Source organism: Sceloporus undulatus, chromosome 3 (assembly GCF_019175285.1).
Source record: "Sceloporus undulatus isolate JIND9_A2432 ecotype Alabama chromosome 3, SceUnd_v1.1, whole genome shotgun sequence".
Lineage (NCBI taxonomy): Eukaryota > Metazoa > Chordata > Lepidosauria > Squamata > Phrynosomatidae > Sceloporus > Sceloporus undulatus.
In genome coordinates, this window is record NC_056524.1 from 206251524 (window position 1) to 206270419 (window position 18896).

Consider the following 18896-nt stretch of genomic DNA (forward strand, 5'->3'; position numbering starts at 1 on the left):
CAGCCCATCTCATCTTACATTCTAGGAGTATCCTCCTATCTCACCAGGTTTTCAAGTTTGTATGCCAGAATCTGAAACCACAGTCTCAACAGACCAATCAAGCTTTTTTCTATTAGTTTGAAATAGGGGGAGGAAGGAGGTGAGAGGGAAAATGGAAATGGAGTGCTTGAGAGAGGTAATCAGCCATGATTGTCATGCATGGGCTATGATTATTGCGAAAAGGATGGAGATGAGATATATTCAGCTGAGCTATGTTCCAGGTGAAAGCCAGAGAATATATCTGAATGGTATTGAGTTTCATTATCCTCCTGCTGCTGTCCATTTTGTAACAAAAGAGAAGGAAGTAAAGTGCAAGCAGAATGGAGAGAAGCTGTAAATTATCTGGCTTCAAACTATTTCATGAGGCTCTGAGGTTTCTGGCTTGTTTCAGTGCCTACTTTTCAGGCTGGGCTCTATGTGGTCCTGATTTTGGAACTGGGATTATACCTCCCCTTTGGGATTCCCCCCCAAATAAAACTGTGATATCCATTCTTCTCCATAGAAAGGAAGTAGTTGTTGCCTTAGTAACCCACCCCCATAATAGCTGCAAAATCATGCAGAATCCTTTGAGTGTTGAGGAGCACGTCAAGAGCAAGAGCAAAGGCTGATGCCACAGAAAAATAATAGAACAAGCATCTGTTGCAATAGGTTAACAAATAAACAGTATTGCTATATTTAACAATATCAAGATGCTCTTGTTTGTTGACTTCTCACAACAACTATTTAATTTATCCAGCTACTTAATTCAAGCTTAATGCAGATTCACATTTGGTCCATTCTTTAATATATGGGAGAGAAGAGTTTGCCTTCTGTGTTTGGACTTAGCTTTTACCTATAGTGTAAGAGAGATTTTCATGTCTGCCAGGTGCAGAAAACATTGTTGGTCCTGGCACATGTAATGATCCACGCTAAATAAATGGAGCACTCTGTAATATCCAGAGCACTTAGCAGCACTTGATAGATCTGGCCAACATTTTAAGGCCTTGCATTTGGGGAGGAAGGTTTTTTCTGAGATTGACTAGAACATGAAGCTTCTGTCATTATACTCTTAAGGCCCAATCGTTAGCTATAAAAAGCAAGTGCCATTGACTTAAGTATTGCAATTGTGGCATGCTCAGCTGAGGATTCAGAAGGCAGCCATCCAGGCATTAGTATTTGTAGGTTTCCCTGTGCCCTTTTGTCTTTCTGTACAAACAATCTGAATTGCTTAAGCCACTTAATACTGTCAGTTTCCATTGCTGACAACCAGAATGATGGCTATTTTGTCTCCTGTTGTAACTGCAGTGCCATTTTTTGTGTGTGCTGTCACTGGTATATTCCTCTTTCCAGCATGCCTGCTATTTTCTCCATGCCATAATGAAACAGTGATAATAATAACCCTGATAATAAAAGGAATCGATGTTATATATTGCAGCTGACATCAGGAGGCCGGCCTCATTACTATGTGTCCTATCGGAGAAATACATTTGCACAGATGAAGTTTCCCAAATATGCCTTGCCAAAGGTAAGCAGTTATGTCCAGAAAATTCATACATGCACTTTCAAATCACACTAAGGCCTGTTACAGACTGCCAAAATAAAGCTGCTTCAGGTCTCTTTGGAGGTATGCTGTTTAAATGATGCATGGGTCCTAAGCATCCGGAGGTCACGCCAAAGCCACACTCCATTCCTAAGCACTGGAGTGCAGCTTTGGTGCAGCTTCCAGATTCTTAGGGTGCACGCATCATTTAAACAGCATACCTCCAAGAGACCCGAAGCAGCTTTATTTTGGCAGTCTGTAACAGGCCTAAGATCAGATCTTGTAGCTTCTGAGCAGTTGCTTGAGAAAATTCTTAATTAAATTACACACTTAGTTTCTTTTCAAGAAAATGTTTGAACACCAAGCAGAAAACCCCCCATAAGGTCAATATTGCAGCTGCCCAAGGACATCAGTTCAAAAACCTGATTGATTATTAAGTTAGTTGGAAAATAATTAGTCTTGCATTTTCCTCATTAATGATGTTTAGAGTTTTCTATTATTAAAATGCTGTGTCTCCCCCTCCCCAGCACCTCACATGCTGGTAGCATACTTTACTGATGGAATTTAAAAGAAAAAAGATAGTGTTGGTACTTCTGCTTCAAATCTTCCGTAATTGAGAACAATAAAAAGTTAGAAGCAGAGCCTGCATCTGAGCCTTTAAAGAAAAATAATTAACATACAGTGCACCCTTCTTTTACACGGGGGATCCATTCTAGACCCCCCCCCCCCGCGTAAAAGAAGTAACACGTATGCATGCGCCATTGTTTCTTCCAGCATGTGGCGCGGCTTCTTCCAGCGCTGCTTTCAACATACGCTGAAAGCAGCGTATAATGCGTCTGCGTATGATGTGGGCACACTGTATGTTGGGGACAAAGAAGCAAATTTCACTTAGAAATGATCAAGGGTTTTGAATCGAATAATTTTTCAGTGGAAAAAAGAAGGCCGGGGAAATCATTGCTGAGCAGTTCTATTTCCCTATAACTTATTTCATTGTACCATGATTCAAAAATAGTATCAGTGAAACTGTTTGCTAGATTCAAGGATCTGCAGAATTCAGAAATGGCCTAGGTCAGAATATGTGAAGGACCGTATCTTCCTATATATTTCATAGAGCCACCATTTCTCTGCATAATGGAAATTTCCATTATGCAGAGAAATGGCGTCTGTGCACACACTTTCATGACAGGACACCTCCATTACAATTTCATCACAGGAGACAAGTGCAATCGGTGATCACATCCTTGTGCTTTAGGGATGATTTAATCACATTTTAAGGACAGTAAGGCTCAATGTGATAATCTCCTAAAACTGGCAAGAGAGGGCTTTCTCTCAGTTCCACCACTTTTGCAGGTGTGGTTGATGAGGAATCAGGAGGGAGCCTTCTCTGTGGCTGCTCCCAGTCTGTGGCTCCCTCCTTGCTCTCTTTTCAACAACAGCTGAAGACATTTTTATTCATGCAGGCATTTGGTGGGTGAAATTTTTTGGTATCATGTAGTATGCTGTTTTAATATTTTAATTACTTTTTATTAGTTCTGTGCTGTTTTTAACTTATTTTTAATGTTGTTAATATTTAATTATCTTTTATCTTTTATAATCTGTGTTTTCGTTTTGTCTTTTTAAAATTACTGTAATCCATTTTGGGAGAAAGGTGGGATATAAACCCATGAAATAAATAAATAATAAATAAATATGTAATGACCTGAAGCAAGTAAATACAGGACATTGTAATAATGACTGCTTCTGCACCACAGAAATAATCCTGTTTGACACCACTTTAACTGCCATGGGTCAGTACTATGGAATTATGGGAATTATAGTTTTTTATGTTTTTTTTTTTCAGGCTATGTGGCCATCTTGATGCCAGCCACAGATGCTGGCGAAACATCAGGAAGAAACTCGTCTAGAACATGGCCACATAGTCCGAAAAAACCACAAAAAACTATGGATGCCAGCCATGAAAGCATTCAAATTCACTCTGGGAATTATAGTTTGTTGTCAGTGCTCTCTGACAAAGAAGGCTAAATGTCACACAAAACTACAGTTCTAAAAATTCCATAGCATTGAGCCAGGGCATTTAAAGCAGTGCCAAACTAGATTATTTCTGCAGTGGGGATGCAGCCACTGAGGCTTCTGGCTTTGGTAATATCAACATCCTTGACTCTACCTTTTTAAGGTTTCAGGATGAATGTTTTAGCCTCTGTATAGAGAATTCCTTTTTAATTTGTTTTAGAATGTGCTAAGCCTTTACCTTTTGAAAATCTAGAGTCTTGTTTTAATATTTGAAATTCCCAAATCCAGCCAAATAGTTTCAGAATGCCATTACCCCTTCAGACAATGCTGACTTAAGACTCAAACCTCAGGAGTTCAAAATGCTATGGGAACATTTATCCTGTCAGATCACATCATTGTTATTCAAGTGCTTATTTGCAAGAGATGTTTAAAAAGTCATCAAAACCTTTCTCATCCCGTTATTGTAATGGATGTGCTAAAGGTCACTTGAAAATACCAAATGGAAGCTTGCTTGGACCATTTGGGATAAAGGTTGTTTGCAATCAGATGGTCAGGTTTTCCAAAAATGCTTAGTCTCCATCTGCCTATCTTCTTTAATTTCTGTGAAAAATTCAGGCAGGCCATTTGCTTATTGACTTGAGTCCTGTTAACGGAAAAGGAATAGCTGACTGAAAGTAAAAGGGCTGGGCTTCTTGATTTATCTTGTAGTGGTTAGAAAAGCACAAGTCACTTACAGGTTTCTGTCCTCTGGAAACAGAGTCCATGTACTCTGTACATGTACAGAGTCTCAGGATATAGAGGCATGAAAATAATCTTCCCCGTGTGGCTCTGTTAGTCTAGTCAAACAAGCTGACCAGAGGGATAGGTCCTGGATAACTTTGGCTTCATGACTGATTTCTCACTCTGTCCACAAAGGACTGTGTCTAGTCTGAAATCTTAAGTCTTCATTCTGACCTTTGGCTACAGATCTGCCTCTTCCAGATCCTGACCAAAAACTTGATCTTTGTCCCACTCTTGGGTTGAATTAAGATATTAGCCCAACTGTATCCTCCAAATAAAACATGGGGCTAGATTGAGCCCTGAAACTGGATAGGAAGGTACCATGCAAACACTTTATCCAAAGGATACACAGAAAAACAGAACTGCTCTCAGTCCAACTCACAGCAATGCCTCTGATGGACAAACTTTATTTCACAGCAGCAGCTTTTTATAGACAGTTTAGAATTAGGCAAGTCATGCATAAGCAACAGATTGTTTGTTCACTGAGGACGTTGTCAGAACTGAATGAATGTTCTCAGCTTCTGTTTAGCGATTACAACTAGCAGCAACTCACCGGAGGGCTTATACGGCGAAAGCCCCTACCCTCTGGAACGCACTCCCAGAAAAGATCCGACTCTGTTCTACATTAGAAGCCTTTAAGAAGGCATTGAAAACCCACCTCTTTCAAGTAGCATATCCTCCTGATTCTGTTTAGATTAAGGAGTCCCCCCACCACAACTGATGGTTTTAAGGATCTGTATATGGTTCAGGTTTTTAGGAAATTGTATGAAATTGTGATTGTAATTACTGAGCCATTTTATTGTTTTGTACTGTCACATGCTTACTATGTTGTGAACCACTTTGATCTACAGGAAAGGCAGTGTATAAATAAAGTTTTATATATATAAGTTTTATATAACACCTTTTTCAAATATGACAAGCTAAACACTTTAGCACATAGGTCAACACATGTTACAAACCACATAATTTATATTAGACATTTTAACTAAGATTAAGTTGCACAGAATGATTCAATAAAATTATTATGCAGTTTGCATGTTTTATACTGTTTTTACTTGGACTCCTGTTTTAGATTTGTTAGCCACCTTGAGACCGTGTACTGGGAGGAAGGTGGGAAAATTAATAATAATAATAATAATAATAATAATAATAATAATAATAGACTCTGATGAGTCTACAAGGAGCTGACAGTTTTTGTCTAGGCGAAAAAGCAATGAGGGAAGAGCATGGAAGAGGCAGGTGTACAAGGAACAGGTGTAAAAACAAAGAATAGCCAAAGAATGCTATGCCTGCAGATCTCCACTCTGGCACCCCATCACCACCCCAGGACACAGAGGACTTTATCGCACTCTTCCTCTTGGTCCGTTCTCAGAACGGAACGGAAGGAGCAGGAATGAGTACAGAACGAGTGGGGGATGGATTTTACCACACACACCAGTCCCTCATTCGTTCCGTTCCCCCTCTCTTCCATTCTCAATCCGTTCCAGAGGGGGGAATTTTTGAGAACTGTTCAGAACAGTTCTCAAAAAGCGTTCCCTCTGGAACGGAATGGGAACAGAAGAGAGGGGGAACGGAACGAATGAGGGAGTGGAGTGTGCGGTAAAATCCGTCCCCCACTCATTCCATTTTCTGCCGGGCCATGCTGACAACGGCCCTGAAGACCAGTGCGATAAACTTCACAGTTTTGCTGTAGTAGCTACTTTAAATGTTCATCTCAAGGCTGATGGAAAGCATGGGAGAGGCTCAAAGAAAGGATTGACTATGCTAGACACAGACCAATAGCATCTTCTGCCAAGATCCACAGGCTGGCACATCTGTGACCCCCCCCCCCCCAATGCTTTCGATCAAACACAGAATGATCACTCAGAGAGAGGGTTCAGAAGGGCTACAACAGCAAAACTGTGAAATCTTAGAGGAGATTTGGTTGTTGTAGAGATCAGAAAAAAAGGTTATAGAGATCAGAAGGGAATTTAGCGCACAGCTAAAAAAAGTGATTTTCAAAGCTATGAGTTTTCCAGTTTTCAAAAGAGGCTTTCTGAGCTTGGATTCTAGCTGAAAATTATGTGGAATTCACCCAGCCAGTGGCATTGGCGGCAAAACATATGTGATAATATCAGAATACTTCCCAAATTAGAATTGAATTTGAAAGCGGTAAGTCGCTTTTTTTAGCTGTGTGCTAAATTCCTCTGTCTACCACTGTTGCTTGGCAGGTTCAGTGAGACTTGTTCCCTGTATTGTCCTAAGCTGACATGAAACTGTGCATGTAGGCAGGAAATAGCACTTTGAGAGCATTATCAGCATTTAGTTGAAATCACGGTAGGATTACATTGTGACACACAGTAGATGTGAAGAAAACATCCAGGAGTGGCTGCAGTCATTTCTGGTTCTTTGGATTTTCCTCCACCACCAGGTACTGACTACCTTATCTCAATTGACAAGCATATCTTATTTATTTATTCATTTTTTCATTCAGTTAAAGATTCTTATATTCCTCCTTTTATCACAAGATTTCAGAGTGGCTTCTCCGGTCTAATATTCAAACAATATACTAATGGCAGAATATTCTTCTATGCAGTCACAAGTAATTCTGAATAACCTTGGGCTCTTCAGGTCTCACAGCCCTATCATAAAGCTTGACTCAATTATGCAGGATTGATGGGTTAAAAGAGCTTAGAGGTGTCAGTCCCGGCTCTTTACTCAAACTGTTTTGATAGTATCTTATATTTTGGAATACAAGCCAGCAAAATATACAAGGGCCAGGCAGAAGAGAAGGAAGCAGTAGAAAGTATCTTTCCCATATGATAAGAACATGCTATCATGGTTTCCTTATCTCCTTGAGGATGCCTCTTGACGGCCTCAGGATTTCTTCCCAGTTGTTAGGTAGGCCATTTATTAGCTGACTTAATTCCTGGTAGAAAGGACTCTTATTAAATATTTCCCAAGCAGCTTCCTGTGATGTATCATGCCACTTTCCTTAACAAGCCCCAAGAGTCCCTCTCTGTCACCCAGCACAAGAAACAGATGTTGTTGAATTCACCTACAGGGTAATATTTAAGGCAACAAGGTGCTTCATTACAATCTCACAGCATCTTCAAAGGATGAGCAGCTAAATCTGTATGCACAGCGCTACAGTGAAAAAGGCATGTTTAGGATGCTGTTATCAAAGCAGGTGGCTGCCTTTATTAAAAATGAACAAAGCACAGCACAGTCAAAAGGAAATGAAACAAGCAAGGTCCTTTATGACTAGAGAGTCTTTAATCTCTTTCAGCTCAATTACTTTGCCCAAATAAAATCAATGGTGTAAAAAGTTCTTAGAGACCATAGCAAGTTGTGGAATTGAGGGGTGTAATTTTTGTACCCAAAGAAGCTTGATCACTGGATTCTTCACCTTTGAGGTGGTTACAGAGGTAACTACTGGCATGAGATTCCAGCATTAACAAATTTAAATGCTGAAGTGAAGCATAAACATCATAAAGGTACAGTTTAGGTTCAGAGGACCAACAGATGATTTTGGATTATTGTTACTCATTTTGTTCAGAATTTGGCAAAGCTACTTTTTGGACCACAACTTCCAGAATCCCTCAGGCACTTTCAAATAATGAATTTGTGTTATATTTTGTAAATGTACATTTGAACTAACAGCAGTAAGCATATTTACTGGCCTATTTGGTGTCTGGTATATTGGCACATGAATATATGTCTATCACTTCCCAAAGGACCATTCGAGAAAGCCAGCAAATGAGGAAAAAATGATCAGTTAATTTACCATCAAGACTTACTATAATGACAAATAAAGTAAGCTGTACAAATTAAGGTCAATTAGTATTTTGTAAAAATCAACAACAACAAAAAGATAAATCCAGTGACTGTGTAAATCAACATAAGTGCTCCAAGATTATAGCACTCATCTATAGCAAGTACCTTTCTATACCGCTTATCAGTGCACTTAAGCACTTCCTAAGCGGTTTACAATGTGTAAGCAAATTGCCCCCAACAAGCTGGGTACTCATTTTAGCAACCTATGGAAGAATGCCAGACTGAGTTGACCCAGAGCCTGTGGCTGGTACTAAACTCACAACCTTGTGGTTTGTGAGTGAGTGGGTGCTGTACAAGCATTTAACCACTGTGCCACCAAGGTTAATTGTTATTGACAATGGAGATTATCACACAGGAGGCAAGTGTTCTCCTCCAGTCTTTAAATCTTCTCATTCGCACAATTGGGAGAAAGATTATCACACCCCTGTATGCTTTACCTATTCTTCTCCCGTTGGTAAACAGTAATAGGTGCATCATTGGGTATTAATGGAAATTCCCGTTAATACCCAATGATACGTCCATTATTGTTTACCAATGGGAGAAGAATGGGAGAAGTACATTGGGTGTGATAATCTTTCCCCTGATTGCATGAATGAAACAATTTAACAATGGGAGAAGGATGCTTGCCTCCTCCGTGTGATAATCTCCAAATGCCTACAGCATTTGCCAAAGTTGCTGCTTTTATCATTAAGCTTGGGTTACCACCATGTGAGAAGCACACAATTTTGCACTGAACTTTAAAGGTAGGTATGTAGATGCAAAGTAGGCAGGTGAAAGACATAGATGGAAAATCAGCATCATTACCAAGCTCTGATTTATGTGTTGAGATATGAGCTTTCTTTTGCATGTATATACATACACATAAATATGCATTCAAGTCACCTGCCAACTTATAATGACCCCATGAACATCATAAGGTTTTCTTAGGCAAAGAATACTCATTGTTAGGTTTGCCAGTTCCTTCCTCTGAAATACAGCCTATGATGCCTGGTATTCCTTGGCAGTCTCCCATCCAGGTTTTAACCATGGTTGATCCTGATATATTCCCAGATCAGATGGGATTGGGTGTCTTTAGAGTATTTAGACCTATGAATGTTCTTCTACAGAACCTGAAATTCCTCAGCCTTAACATTCTAATTTACAGATAATTTTATTTATAATTTATCTCAGGAACTTTGATGGTGCAGTGGTCAAATGCCTGTATTGCAACAACTCACTCAGAAACCACAAAATTGTGAGTTCAATCCCAGCCAGGGGCTCAGGGATAACTCAGCCTAGCATCCTTCTGAGGATGCAAAAATGAGCACCAAGTTTGTTGGGGCAATGAGCTTACACTTGTAAACCATTTAGAGATTGCTTAGTATAGTATTAAGCAGTATATAAACGAGGCTGCTATTGCTATATTTTTGAAACTACCCTGTTGTCTGCATGGGTACAAAAGCAGTGTTCATAGGGACAGGAGGAAAGTTTTAAAGCCTTGGCTTTCTACTTTCACTCTGAAGAAAAAAATCTTGACTCTACCTCTATAAATATCACCTTATTTCTCCTTTATAAGTATAGTACAATCAGACCAAAGGAATATCTAGTCTAGCAGTGGCCAAACAGATGCCTATGAGAATCCCATAAATAAGACATGAGTGCAGTAGCCTTTCCACCTGGGATCCTTGAAATCACAGACTGAAATCCAAAATTTAAAAAATTCAAATCATGAGAGAAATAGAAGAGTTTTTTTGTTTATTTACAGTACATGTTTTTAAAACAACTCCAGTTATGCATTGTTTACAGGATCTCCCAGCCCCAAACAAGATATAATTAACTCTATGTAGCATTGGCATACACAATTTCATGCCAGCTCCTCTCTTCCTTTGTTGCCACTCATGCACATACAGCTTCTTGGTATCACTGCATTTCAAACCTCTATCCTGTCCTGTGTGTCTTATGATTCATCCTTGTTATCCTGCCAGGATCATTGATATAGTTGATTCTTATAGCTACAGAGCTGGTTCTGGATTCTTCTGGATTCTTATATTAAGAAAAAATAATCACTTTTCATCAGTGAGTTGTTAGGGTAACAAAACCTACCATCACTGGGGTAAAGGAAAACCTATGAGTTCAAAATAAAAATAAAAATAGACTCTTGAAAATAGTAGACAGTATCCATCTAAGATCAAAAATCAGATATTGAATTTCTGCTATTAACTTTGGCAAAAGGGCAAGTTCCCCTGATCAGCAGAGAGAAGGGCATTCATTGCATGTTGGTGAGTTAGAAAGCAATGCCCTTCAGCCTCTGAAGTCACCCAATCACATTCCTGCCCAACATATTGCTTGCTCTCGCTCTCTCATTCTCTCTCTCTCTCTCTCTCTGGAAAGGCATAAAGGCCAGATAGATGGACGGCATGCTAATGCTGACTGTCCAGCATAGCTGAAGACTGGGGAATTATTGAATGTTGCCGTTTTTTTAGGCAAGTGTATAGGCAAAGTGTCATGGCCAGTGTCAGAAGGGTATTTGCTAATTGAAAGAGAATTTTATTTTCATTCCTTCCAAGAGATTGGGGTTTGTTTATTTCTTCTGGAAGAAAAAGAATGATAGAAATTGAGCTCCCCTCCCCACCCCTCTGTATTTAGTTTCTCCGTGTCAGTGGGAAGATTGTTTCATGGTATGATTTACCCAACAGAAATAACAGGCAAATTACTGAATCTGACAGAAAGAATAAGGGCCGCATTATGTAGTACATTTGAGTGGTATTTGTTGCACATGACAGGTTTGCTGACAATTCCTCCGCTTCATAATCTATAGAAGGAATAAAGAATAGAAAAAGGTAGCAGAAAAGCAATGTCAACACACAGTGTCCAAGAACAGAAACTAAACATTCCTCCCCCTCACTGCTGAAGCCGACTCCAAGTGAAAATCACACACACACACACATACACACACTGATTTTCTGTAGACTGGACCATCATACCTGTAAGGCCATCTCCTCCTCCCTTTTTCATCATGGCCTTGAAACTTTGTGTAAATGGATAGCTGTTTTGAAACTAGCAGACTGGCTAGTCGAGAGCTGAAGCAGAATCTTAGTTCAATGCAAGTGCAAGTCTGATTCAAAGCTGTCAATTAAAAAAAATCAATCTGGGCAAAAATTATGTAATGTAACCATAGATGCCTTGGCCAAAGGCTGCTTAGAAACTGTGGCCTCTGGCCTGAAAATGTTGCATCCTCCCTAATTCTGACCTTGGCCTTAATATGTGAAGGTTTTAGAGAATGAGATAAGAATATTTGAGAAAAGCTAACATATCCATCCTTGCTTCCTCCCATACACTGTATGAATGCATGAAACAACATTTCTGACAGGGCCTTTGGATATTAGTGAATGTGGATTTAAAAAACAACAACCTCATTTCTGCTCTTCAGTACATGTCATTTTCTTTTGCAATGCTCTGTGGAAAGACTTGAATTCTGTATTGCTAGTAATGATTAATTTCTAATTCTTTAGCTGCAGATTGCACTACCAGTAACATAATTACATATCTGCCAGAAAAAATGAGCTAAGGCCACCTATATAGAAATGCAGATATCTGTTAATTAGAAATAGCGATGGCAGGTTTATGTTCCAGAAGAAACCAAAAAGTTAAGGGGCAACCTAACAAAGTTTTAGAATCTTTATAAGTATTGCAATTGATTAGAAATAACACTGTAGAAGTATCATAAGCAATATGTATCTGTAGTTTCAAATGTCAGTGTGATTGTTTAAACTGGTGATTTTATCTCCATAGTAAAGAACTTCAAAACACAAAACATTAAGGAAATTTCACACCCATCTCAATAAAGTACAATATATAGATAGCTACCTGCCATTTTCACTCAACATGCATGATGCCTTTCCCTATATTTCTAAGCTTCAATTTGAAACTTTATAATGTGAAGTTTATATGGATAAATACTTGACTTATTCAGTTGCCTTTGTTCTTGGATGGTTTCCTCCCCCCACATATTTCTATCATGCATAAATGTGGTTCCTAACTGTAGAATTTTCTCACACTGTTGAAGGACAAAAAAGAATTTATGTTCTACATTCCCTTTAACAAACACACTCATCTTCTATTGCTACTGTACAATACTATCACCAGTGTAAATGTTCACTTAATGTGTCCGCAATTCATTATTGCTCTGCATATATTTGCTGAAGAGAGAATGTGTAAAATATGCATGTGCACACGTAAAATAGATTGGCTTTGCTTTCTGATTAGACTCTGTAATGGCACTCTGCCTTGCTCCAAGAGGATTACCCTGCCTTGCCCTTGGAGCAGAGGCAAGTGAGATTCCTGACAGTAATGGTTCCTTGTGCTTTCTCTCTCAGGACATGCACGTTATCAGCACGGATGAGAACCAGGTGTTTGCTGCAGTTCAGGAATGGAACCAGAATGATACATACAACCTTTACATCTCTGATACCCGAGGGGTCTACTTCACCCTGGCTTTGGAAAATGTCAAGAGCAGCCGAGATCTGGAGGGCAATGTGATGATAGACCTCTATGAGGTATGTGACAACAGTGTGCATTTTTACCCCATATTTATTTATTTGATTTTAATTAAAACCCACTTTCTCTGAAACACACGTGAATGTCACCAGCTTAAGCTAGGATGCCATTAACCTAGATGCTAATTTTGTGAGTCCAGAATTTGTCCTTTTTGTGCTGAAGATGGACACACCATACTAGAGCAGCATTCAACCTCTAGTGACTGCCTGTTCATTGTCTTCAATGATGCTGATTTTGTTGTTGTTCTTGTTGTTGTCGTATGCCTTCAAGTTGTTTTGGACTTACAGCAACCCTAAAACAAATCTATCTTGGATTTTTGTGTGTGCTTAACCATCCCCTGCTGAAATCTCTAAGATTTTCAGTGCTGCTCATTGGGCATTAAAGAAGCTGTAGACACCCTGATCCTTGCATAGGAAAAGGAATCCTTCCCCCAGCTGTTTCTTCACTAAATTGCCTGCAATCATTTTGAGCACTTTTTAAAGCCACCATGGAAGAAAGGGAATTTTAAAGTGAAAACTAAAGGATTCTGAACTTGTATATGGAGGACCTAATCGAGATCAGGTCTTCACACACTGACTTGAAAGTAAAGTAAACAAAAGATTCACTACATGCTACATATTTAACATAATGCTTAATTTAACCCAGAGACTGAACAAGACAATGTTTTCACCTGTATGACCTAAGTGCCATGAGAGGACAGCCCTAGAAAATCAATACTTGTTCTCAGCATGTCCTCTACAATTCCTGGAACTCATTCATTATATCATGGTTAGGGAACCTCAGACCCTGGAGCACGGCCCACTAAGTCTCTATGGCAAGTGACATACCCTTCTTGTGGCACCATTGCTTAATGGTTCTGAGCACTTGTACAGTTTTTTTTCCTCATCATAAAAGGATGAAAAGTGTGGGTTAAAGAATCACAAGTCTGAGCAACATTCAAAGTACTTTATAATCACTTTTTTAAAAGGTGCACTTTGAGTAGCTAGGCTATTCTGATAGACATTTTTAACAGGATTTTGATATTCAGATAAAAGGCAGCTCTTTCAGTTCTTGAAAGTTCAATCACAATGGAAATGATACAGAAACTGATGGCTTCTAGGATGGCAGTTGTCCAGAGGTGGTCAACCATCAGGAGCATATCCCCCCCTCCACTGCACCATCCACAAAACAATTAATTCTTTGTCCCATGTGCTCCTAAACACCCTCTAGGGCAGTGCCCCCTGGGATGGGGCTGCATGCTGGGGCGGGGCTTCTGGCCCAGGGGGCGTGGCTTCCACCCTCTGTGGGTGGAGCTTCCACCCTCTGGGCGGGGCTCCTCCCCTGCCTTTTTTCGGCCCCCAGCTGTCTCTCAGAGACAGCTGGGGGTCAGCAAAGGCCCGTGAGGGGGCGGAGCCATGGGCAGGGCCCCAGTCTTTCTCTTCCCGGACCTTTCTTCACCCCAAAGGGGTCTCTAAAGCCCTTTGGGGACGAGGAAAGGCAAAAGGGGAAGAAGAGGAATGGCAGGGCCCCTTCCTCCCTCCCCACGGACCTTTCCCTGCCGTCTAGGAGCCCCATTTGGGGCACTTGGAAGGCAGGGAAAGGTAAGTGGGGAGATGGGGAGGGCCCCTTCCTCCCTCCCCACGGAGCTTTCCCCGCCCTCTAGGAGCCCCGTTTGGGGCACTTGGAGGGCAGGGAAAGGTAAGTGGGGAAGGAGGGAGCTGGGCAGAGCCCCTGCCTCCCTCCCCATGTACCTTTCCCTGCCCTCTAGGAGCCCCATTTGGGGCACTTGGAGGGCAGGGAAAGGTAAGTGGGGAGATGAGGAGGGCCCCTTCCTCCTTCCCCATGGAGCTTTTCCTGCTTCCAGCTGTCTCTGCAGACAGCTTTAGGCAGGCGAAGCTCCCTGGGGAGGCGGCACTGGCGCGCGCCGGTGGCTCCTCCTCTCCCCTCCCTTTTCCCGGCCTCTAGCTCTCTTGAAGAGGCAGCTGGGAGCTGGGAGAAGGCTTCAAGGAGGAGCCAGAGGCGCACTCCTCTGGCTCCTTCTCCGGAGTGCCCTTTTCTGGCTTCCAGCTGTCTCCGAGAGAGAGAGGGAGGCCAGGAAAAGGCAGGGAGGGGGAGGAACGGGCACGCGCGTGCTTCTTCCACCTTCTCCCTCGCCCCGTGCCCGAGAAAGTGGCCCAAAGTGGGTGGAGTAACACGTGCAGTGGGTTTGCCATCACTGCTCTAGGGTGTGTTGAGGACAATTATGCTATGTTTGTGGCCTCTGAGACATTTTTGGCCTGTAAGAGTCAGAGAAGGCCTCCGCAGAGCCTACACTGTCCCAGACAAAAATGTCCTCACACCCTCAGAGAGCATTTTGGGATATTTGGAGGCAGAATTAAAAAAAATTGGCTCTGAGGCCACAAAAACAGCACTTAGATCCATGCGATGCTTACAGACTGTACTTTTTCCAACCCTGATCTAGAATGACTATGAAGATATGACACTGCCATCCTGCCCAACATTATTTAAACTATTATGCTCAGTAATTTGTACTATGGGTAGCAGCAACTCCCCAGGATTTTACCTGCATGGCCTTTTACACACTTTGTCAGCTGAATAGTATGTAAAGATGTCTTGTAGCACCTTTGAGACTAAATGCAAGAAAGAAGTTGGACTACCTCTGAAGTCTACAAAAATCACATGTTTCCAAAATAGTGGCATCCCTTGCTGGCCTCAAGCAATTTGATATCAAAATATAAATGGAACATGGGGATATCAGGGTACTTACAGCTGCGGACTTTATCACATGGGGAAAATCAGGAACTTAAACAGTGAAAATTGCATGAAAATCACGCAATCGCAATTAACATTTTCACATGATGTTGCAATTAAATTGCCATTATCCCAGGAATAAATAGGCAATAAACAGCAAAAAATCATTCACAGGGAAATCCCTTGAATGATTTGTTGCTGTTTATTGCATGTTTATTGCCTGCTTATTCCCAGGATAATCACTCTTTAATGGCCACTGTCCACAGCTGTAAGTGCCCTGATATCCCCATGATCCAGCTATATTTTGATATCAAATGGCTGGAGGCCAGCATGGGATGCCACCATTTCAGTAACATGAGATTTTCGCTGTTTTAAACCCTCAATTTTCCCCATGTGATAAATTCCTATGTCTCTCTTTTACAAGTAGGTAATAGACACAGCTATACTGAAAAAGTCACATGCTCTCAGCCCTAGAAAACACTGTGATAGTTTCTCTTTAGGATTCGGAAATGACTTGAAAACACACAATAATAACAAATAGAGCAGTTTATTTTTAGTACATGCCATTTTTGCTTACATTAATTCATACATCTGTTCTATCCCATTTCTGAATCAGTGTGTGTGTGTGTGTGTGTGTGTGTGTGTGTGTGTGTGTGTGTAAAAACCACACACACAAATATTTGTATATGTAAAATGTATGAAATACATTTTTGGGCCCATGTATGCATTTTTATGCGCCTTATCCCAAAGCAGACATTTTAAGAACTCTTTTTTTGGTTGTTGTTTGTTTGAGCCAAGAATGATGTCACAAGTACTGAGTTTATATTTGTGTATTCAGCCAGAAAATGAAAATCAGGTCATTTCACTTAACAATGTGGACAAATATTATCCTCAAGCATTCCTACTTACATCTGGAAAACACATTTTTCTTTTACTGAAGACTGAAGTTATGGGCAAACGTTTGACCAAACTTGGATTAGGACCACCAGGAGCCAGATAAAAATGTCTCAGCGGAGGGATAAAGCCTGATGGGCTGCACTTGGTCATTCCTGCTGTGTAGCAAAATGCTGCAGAGACACTGAATTTTTACATAAAGAGGTCTCCCTGTGCTGTCTAGCTTGAATTTGAATGACACTGGGCCAATTAACTTTGACATTGACACTTGACTTTGAGCATCTTTAACTGGCAAACACAAAGACACAACTATGCACATGCAGAAAGCCTGAATGGTCCATGTTTAGAAGCACACAAAATGGTGGGGGGAGTGGGCATGCCATGTCCTGATCAAACTGAGGGGGATTTCTTTTAAAGCAATACATTAATCCCACTAGTACTTCGACAGATTGTTGAAAAAGCTTATGCCTCACATTACCATCAGGTTGAGGAGTGGTTTCATTGCATTATGTAAAGGTGTCCTACATCCCAAGAGAGTGAGGAATCAAAGAAAAAGCTTTTGCGTTATTAGGCTGACAGTTCATAACACTCTGGATTGAAATTGATGTGATCAGACTGGTCATGTCATATCTGCTGATTGCCTAGATAGAAAGAATATTGGTTGACACCAAGGCTGGCACAAAACGTTCCCTTCAGTCTGATTGTTCCAGCTAGGAGTGAGCTGAAAGCCACCCTGTGCAAGTCTCCCAGTAGGATTGCTGTGAATTATGAGAGGCTATGGAATAAATGAAAATAGGGAACAGATAACTAGGGAGGGGAAACTGCTGACCTAGAAATTAGATGGTTGCAATGGTGGTGGGCAGGAGAGAAAAAAAGAACCAGGATGATTGAAATTTTATTAGTAATAATATGTTAGGGTGTGGGTATGTACACAGGGTTTTTTAAATGAACATTTGTGCTTTGTAGTCAATGATGAGATAATATTTCACCCTCCAGATGTTTTTGGACTGACTATGCTGGCTAGGATTGAGGGACATTGTAATCTAGCATATTTTGATGAATATATTCCCTCAATCCCCAGTCTTTTAGGTGAGCAACTATTGGGCCAGAGTCAAATTATGACCTTTGTTAATATTGTTTTAATAACTGCAGAGGAAGTGATGTAATTAAAATGGGACAAGTTTAGAACAGGGGTTGGCCAATTACGGTATCTCTGTGTGTGGGATGATTTCTCTCACTGGAACTTGCCCCCACACCCAAGTGGCCGCAAGTCCGGCCAGGAGAGGAGAAGGAGAGGAGCTGCTTGGCAGCCATTTTGAGACGTTGTGCTTGAGACTGTGTGCTCATGCTGAAGGGGAGGAGCTTCTGTGAGTCACATCTGTGAGTCACAGGGGGCCGAGCTGCAGCCTAGCTTATATACCAACTTCCAGGCCTTCCAGAGCAGTCGGCCAGTGAGAGGAGAGGAGAGGAGCTGCTTGGCAGCCATTTTGAGACCGTGTGCTTGAGACCGCGTGCTCATTGCTGAAGGGGAGGAGCTTCTGTGAGTCACATCTGTGAGTCACAGGGGGCGGCAGTCGCAGACTAGCTTTAATAACCAACTTCCAGAGCCACGCGCCTAACGGCGCACGAATTTTAGTAGTTCTTTAACTCAACCATCTCTGCTCAAGTGGCATTAGGTTAGAATCAGATATTGCACGAACCTTCCCTTTAAGTGTAACATAACAGCCAGTCATTCCTTTAAAGGAGTATTCCCAGTGATTGACCGTTACTTCATTACTAAAGACTTTGCAGTATGGACAACGAGGGATCTGCTGCGTCACTGCAACTCTTGTGGGATTTTCTCTTCTTGCCCACAGAAGTCGAGAACTTCACATGCACCAAGTGCAAGTTGGTAGCACCTTGGAGGGAAAGTGCAGCGTGGAGTCCAGAGTAGCTACACTTCAGCATTTAGGAACAAGAGGATTTCTGGACACATAGAACTAACCATCTGGATGAGTACGAGATGGGGAGGCAGAGCGAAGCTGGAGGATGTCACAAAGAGGTAGACAGAAGGAATTGTTCGGGGAGTTTGCAGCTAGAGAATCGATTGAGCTCTTCCCTTATCAAGGGGATGAAGAAGAGCCGATGGACCGACTCAGGGACGAAGCAGGGGAGCTGAGAGTCCCACCCGAGGGAACAGTCGCTGCCAACTCGGGGGGCGTTGGCTGTGGTCGTCGTAGGGGACTCCTTGCTGAGGGGTACAGAAGCAGTGTTTGTAGGCCTGACAGTGTCTCGAGAGGTGTGTTGTCTTCCAGGTGCAAAGATCCGTGATGTGACAGAGAGGCGACAAGACTGGTAAAGCCTTCTGACCATATCCCTTCCTTTTGTCTCACGTGATAACTAATGATACTGCAAGACAAGCCTTCAGAACATCAAAAGGGATTACGAGGCGCTTGGTAGGAAGCTGAAAGGAAATGTGTACAGGTTGTCATCTCGTCTCTTCTGCCAGTTGAAGGGCATGGTCCAGGAAGGAGAGGAGAGGAAAATAGCAGATGTGAACAACTGGCTTCGCAGATGGTGCCGCCGGCGAAGG

At 41.5% G+C, this 18896-nt stretch overlaps 1 protein-coding gene across 5 annotated transcripts in view; it reads left to right on the top strand.

Annotated features, from left to right (window-relative positions):
* The window catches only part of SORCS1 (sortilin related VPS10 domain containing receptor 1), a 553983-nt gene that overhangs the window by 417730 nt on the left and 117357 nt on the right, over window positions 1–18896 (top strand). For all 5 annotated transcript variants that reach the window (XM_042460820.1, XM_042460822.1, XM_042460821.1 and 2 more), the window contains exons 8-9: window positions 1454–1543; window positions 12520–12699. In XM_042460820.1, coding sequence (XP_042316754.1) covers window positions 1454–1543; window positions 12520–12699 — 270 coding nt within the window. The remainder of the gene's footprint in view (window positions 1–1453; window positions 1544–12519; window positions 12700–18896) is intronic.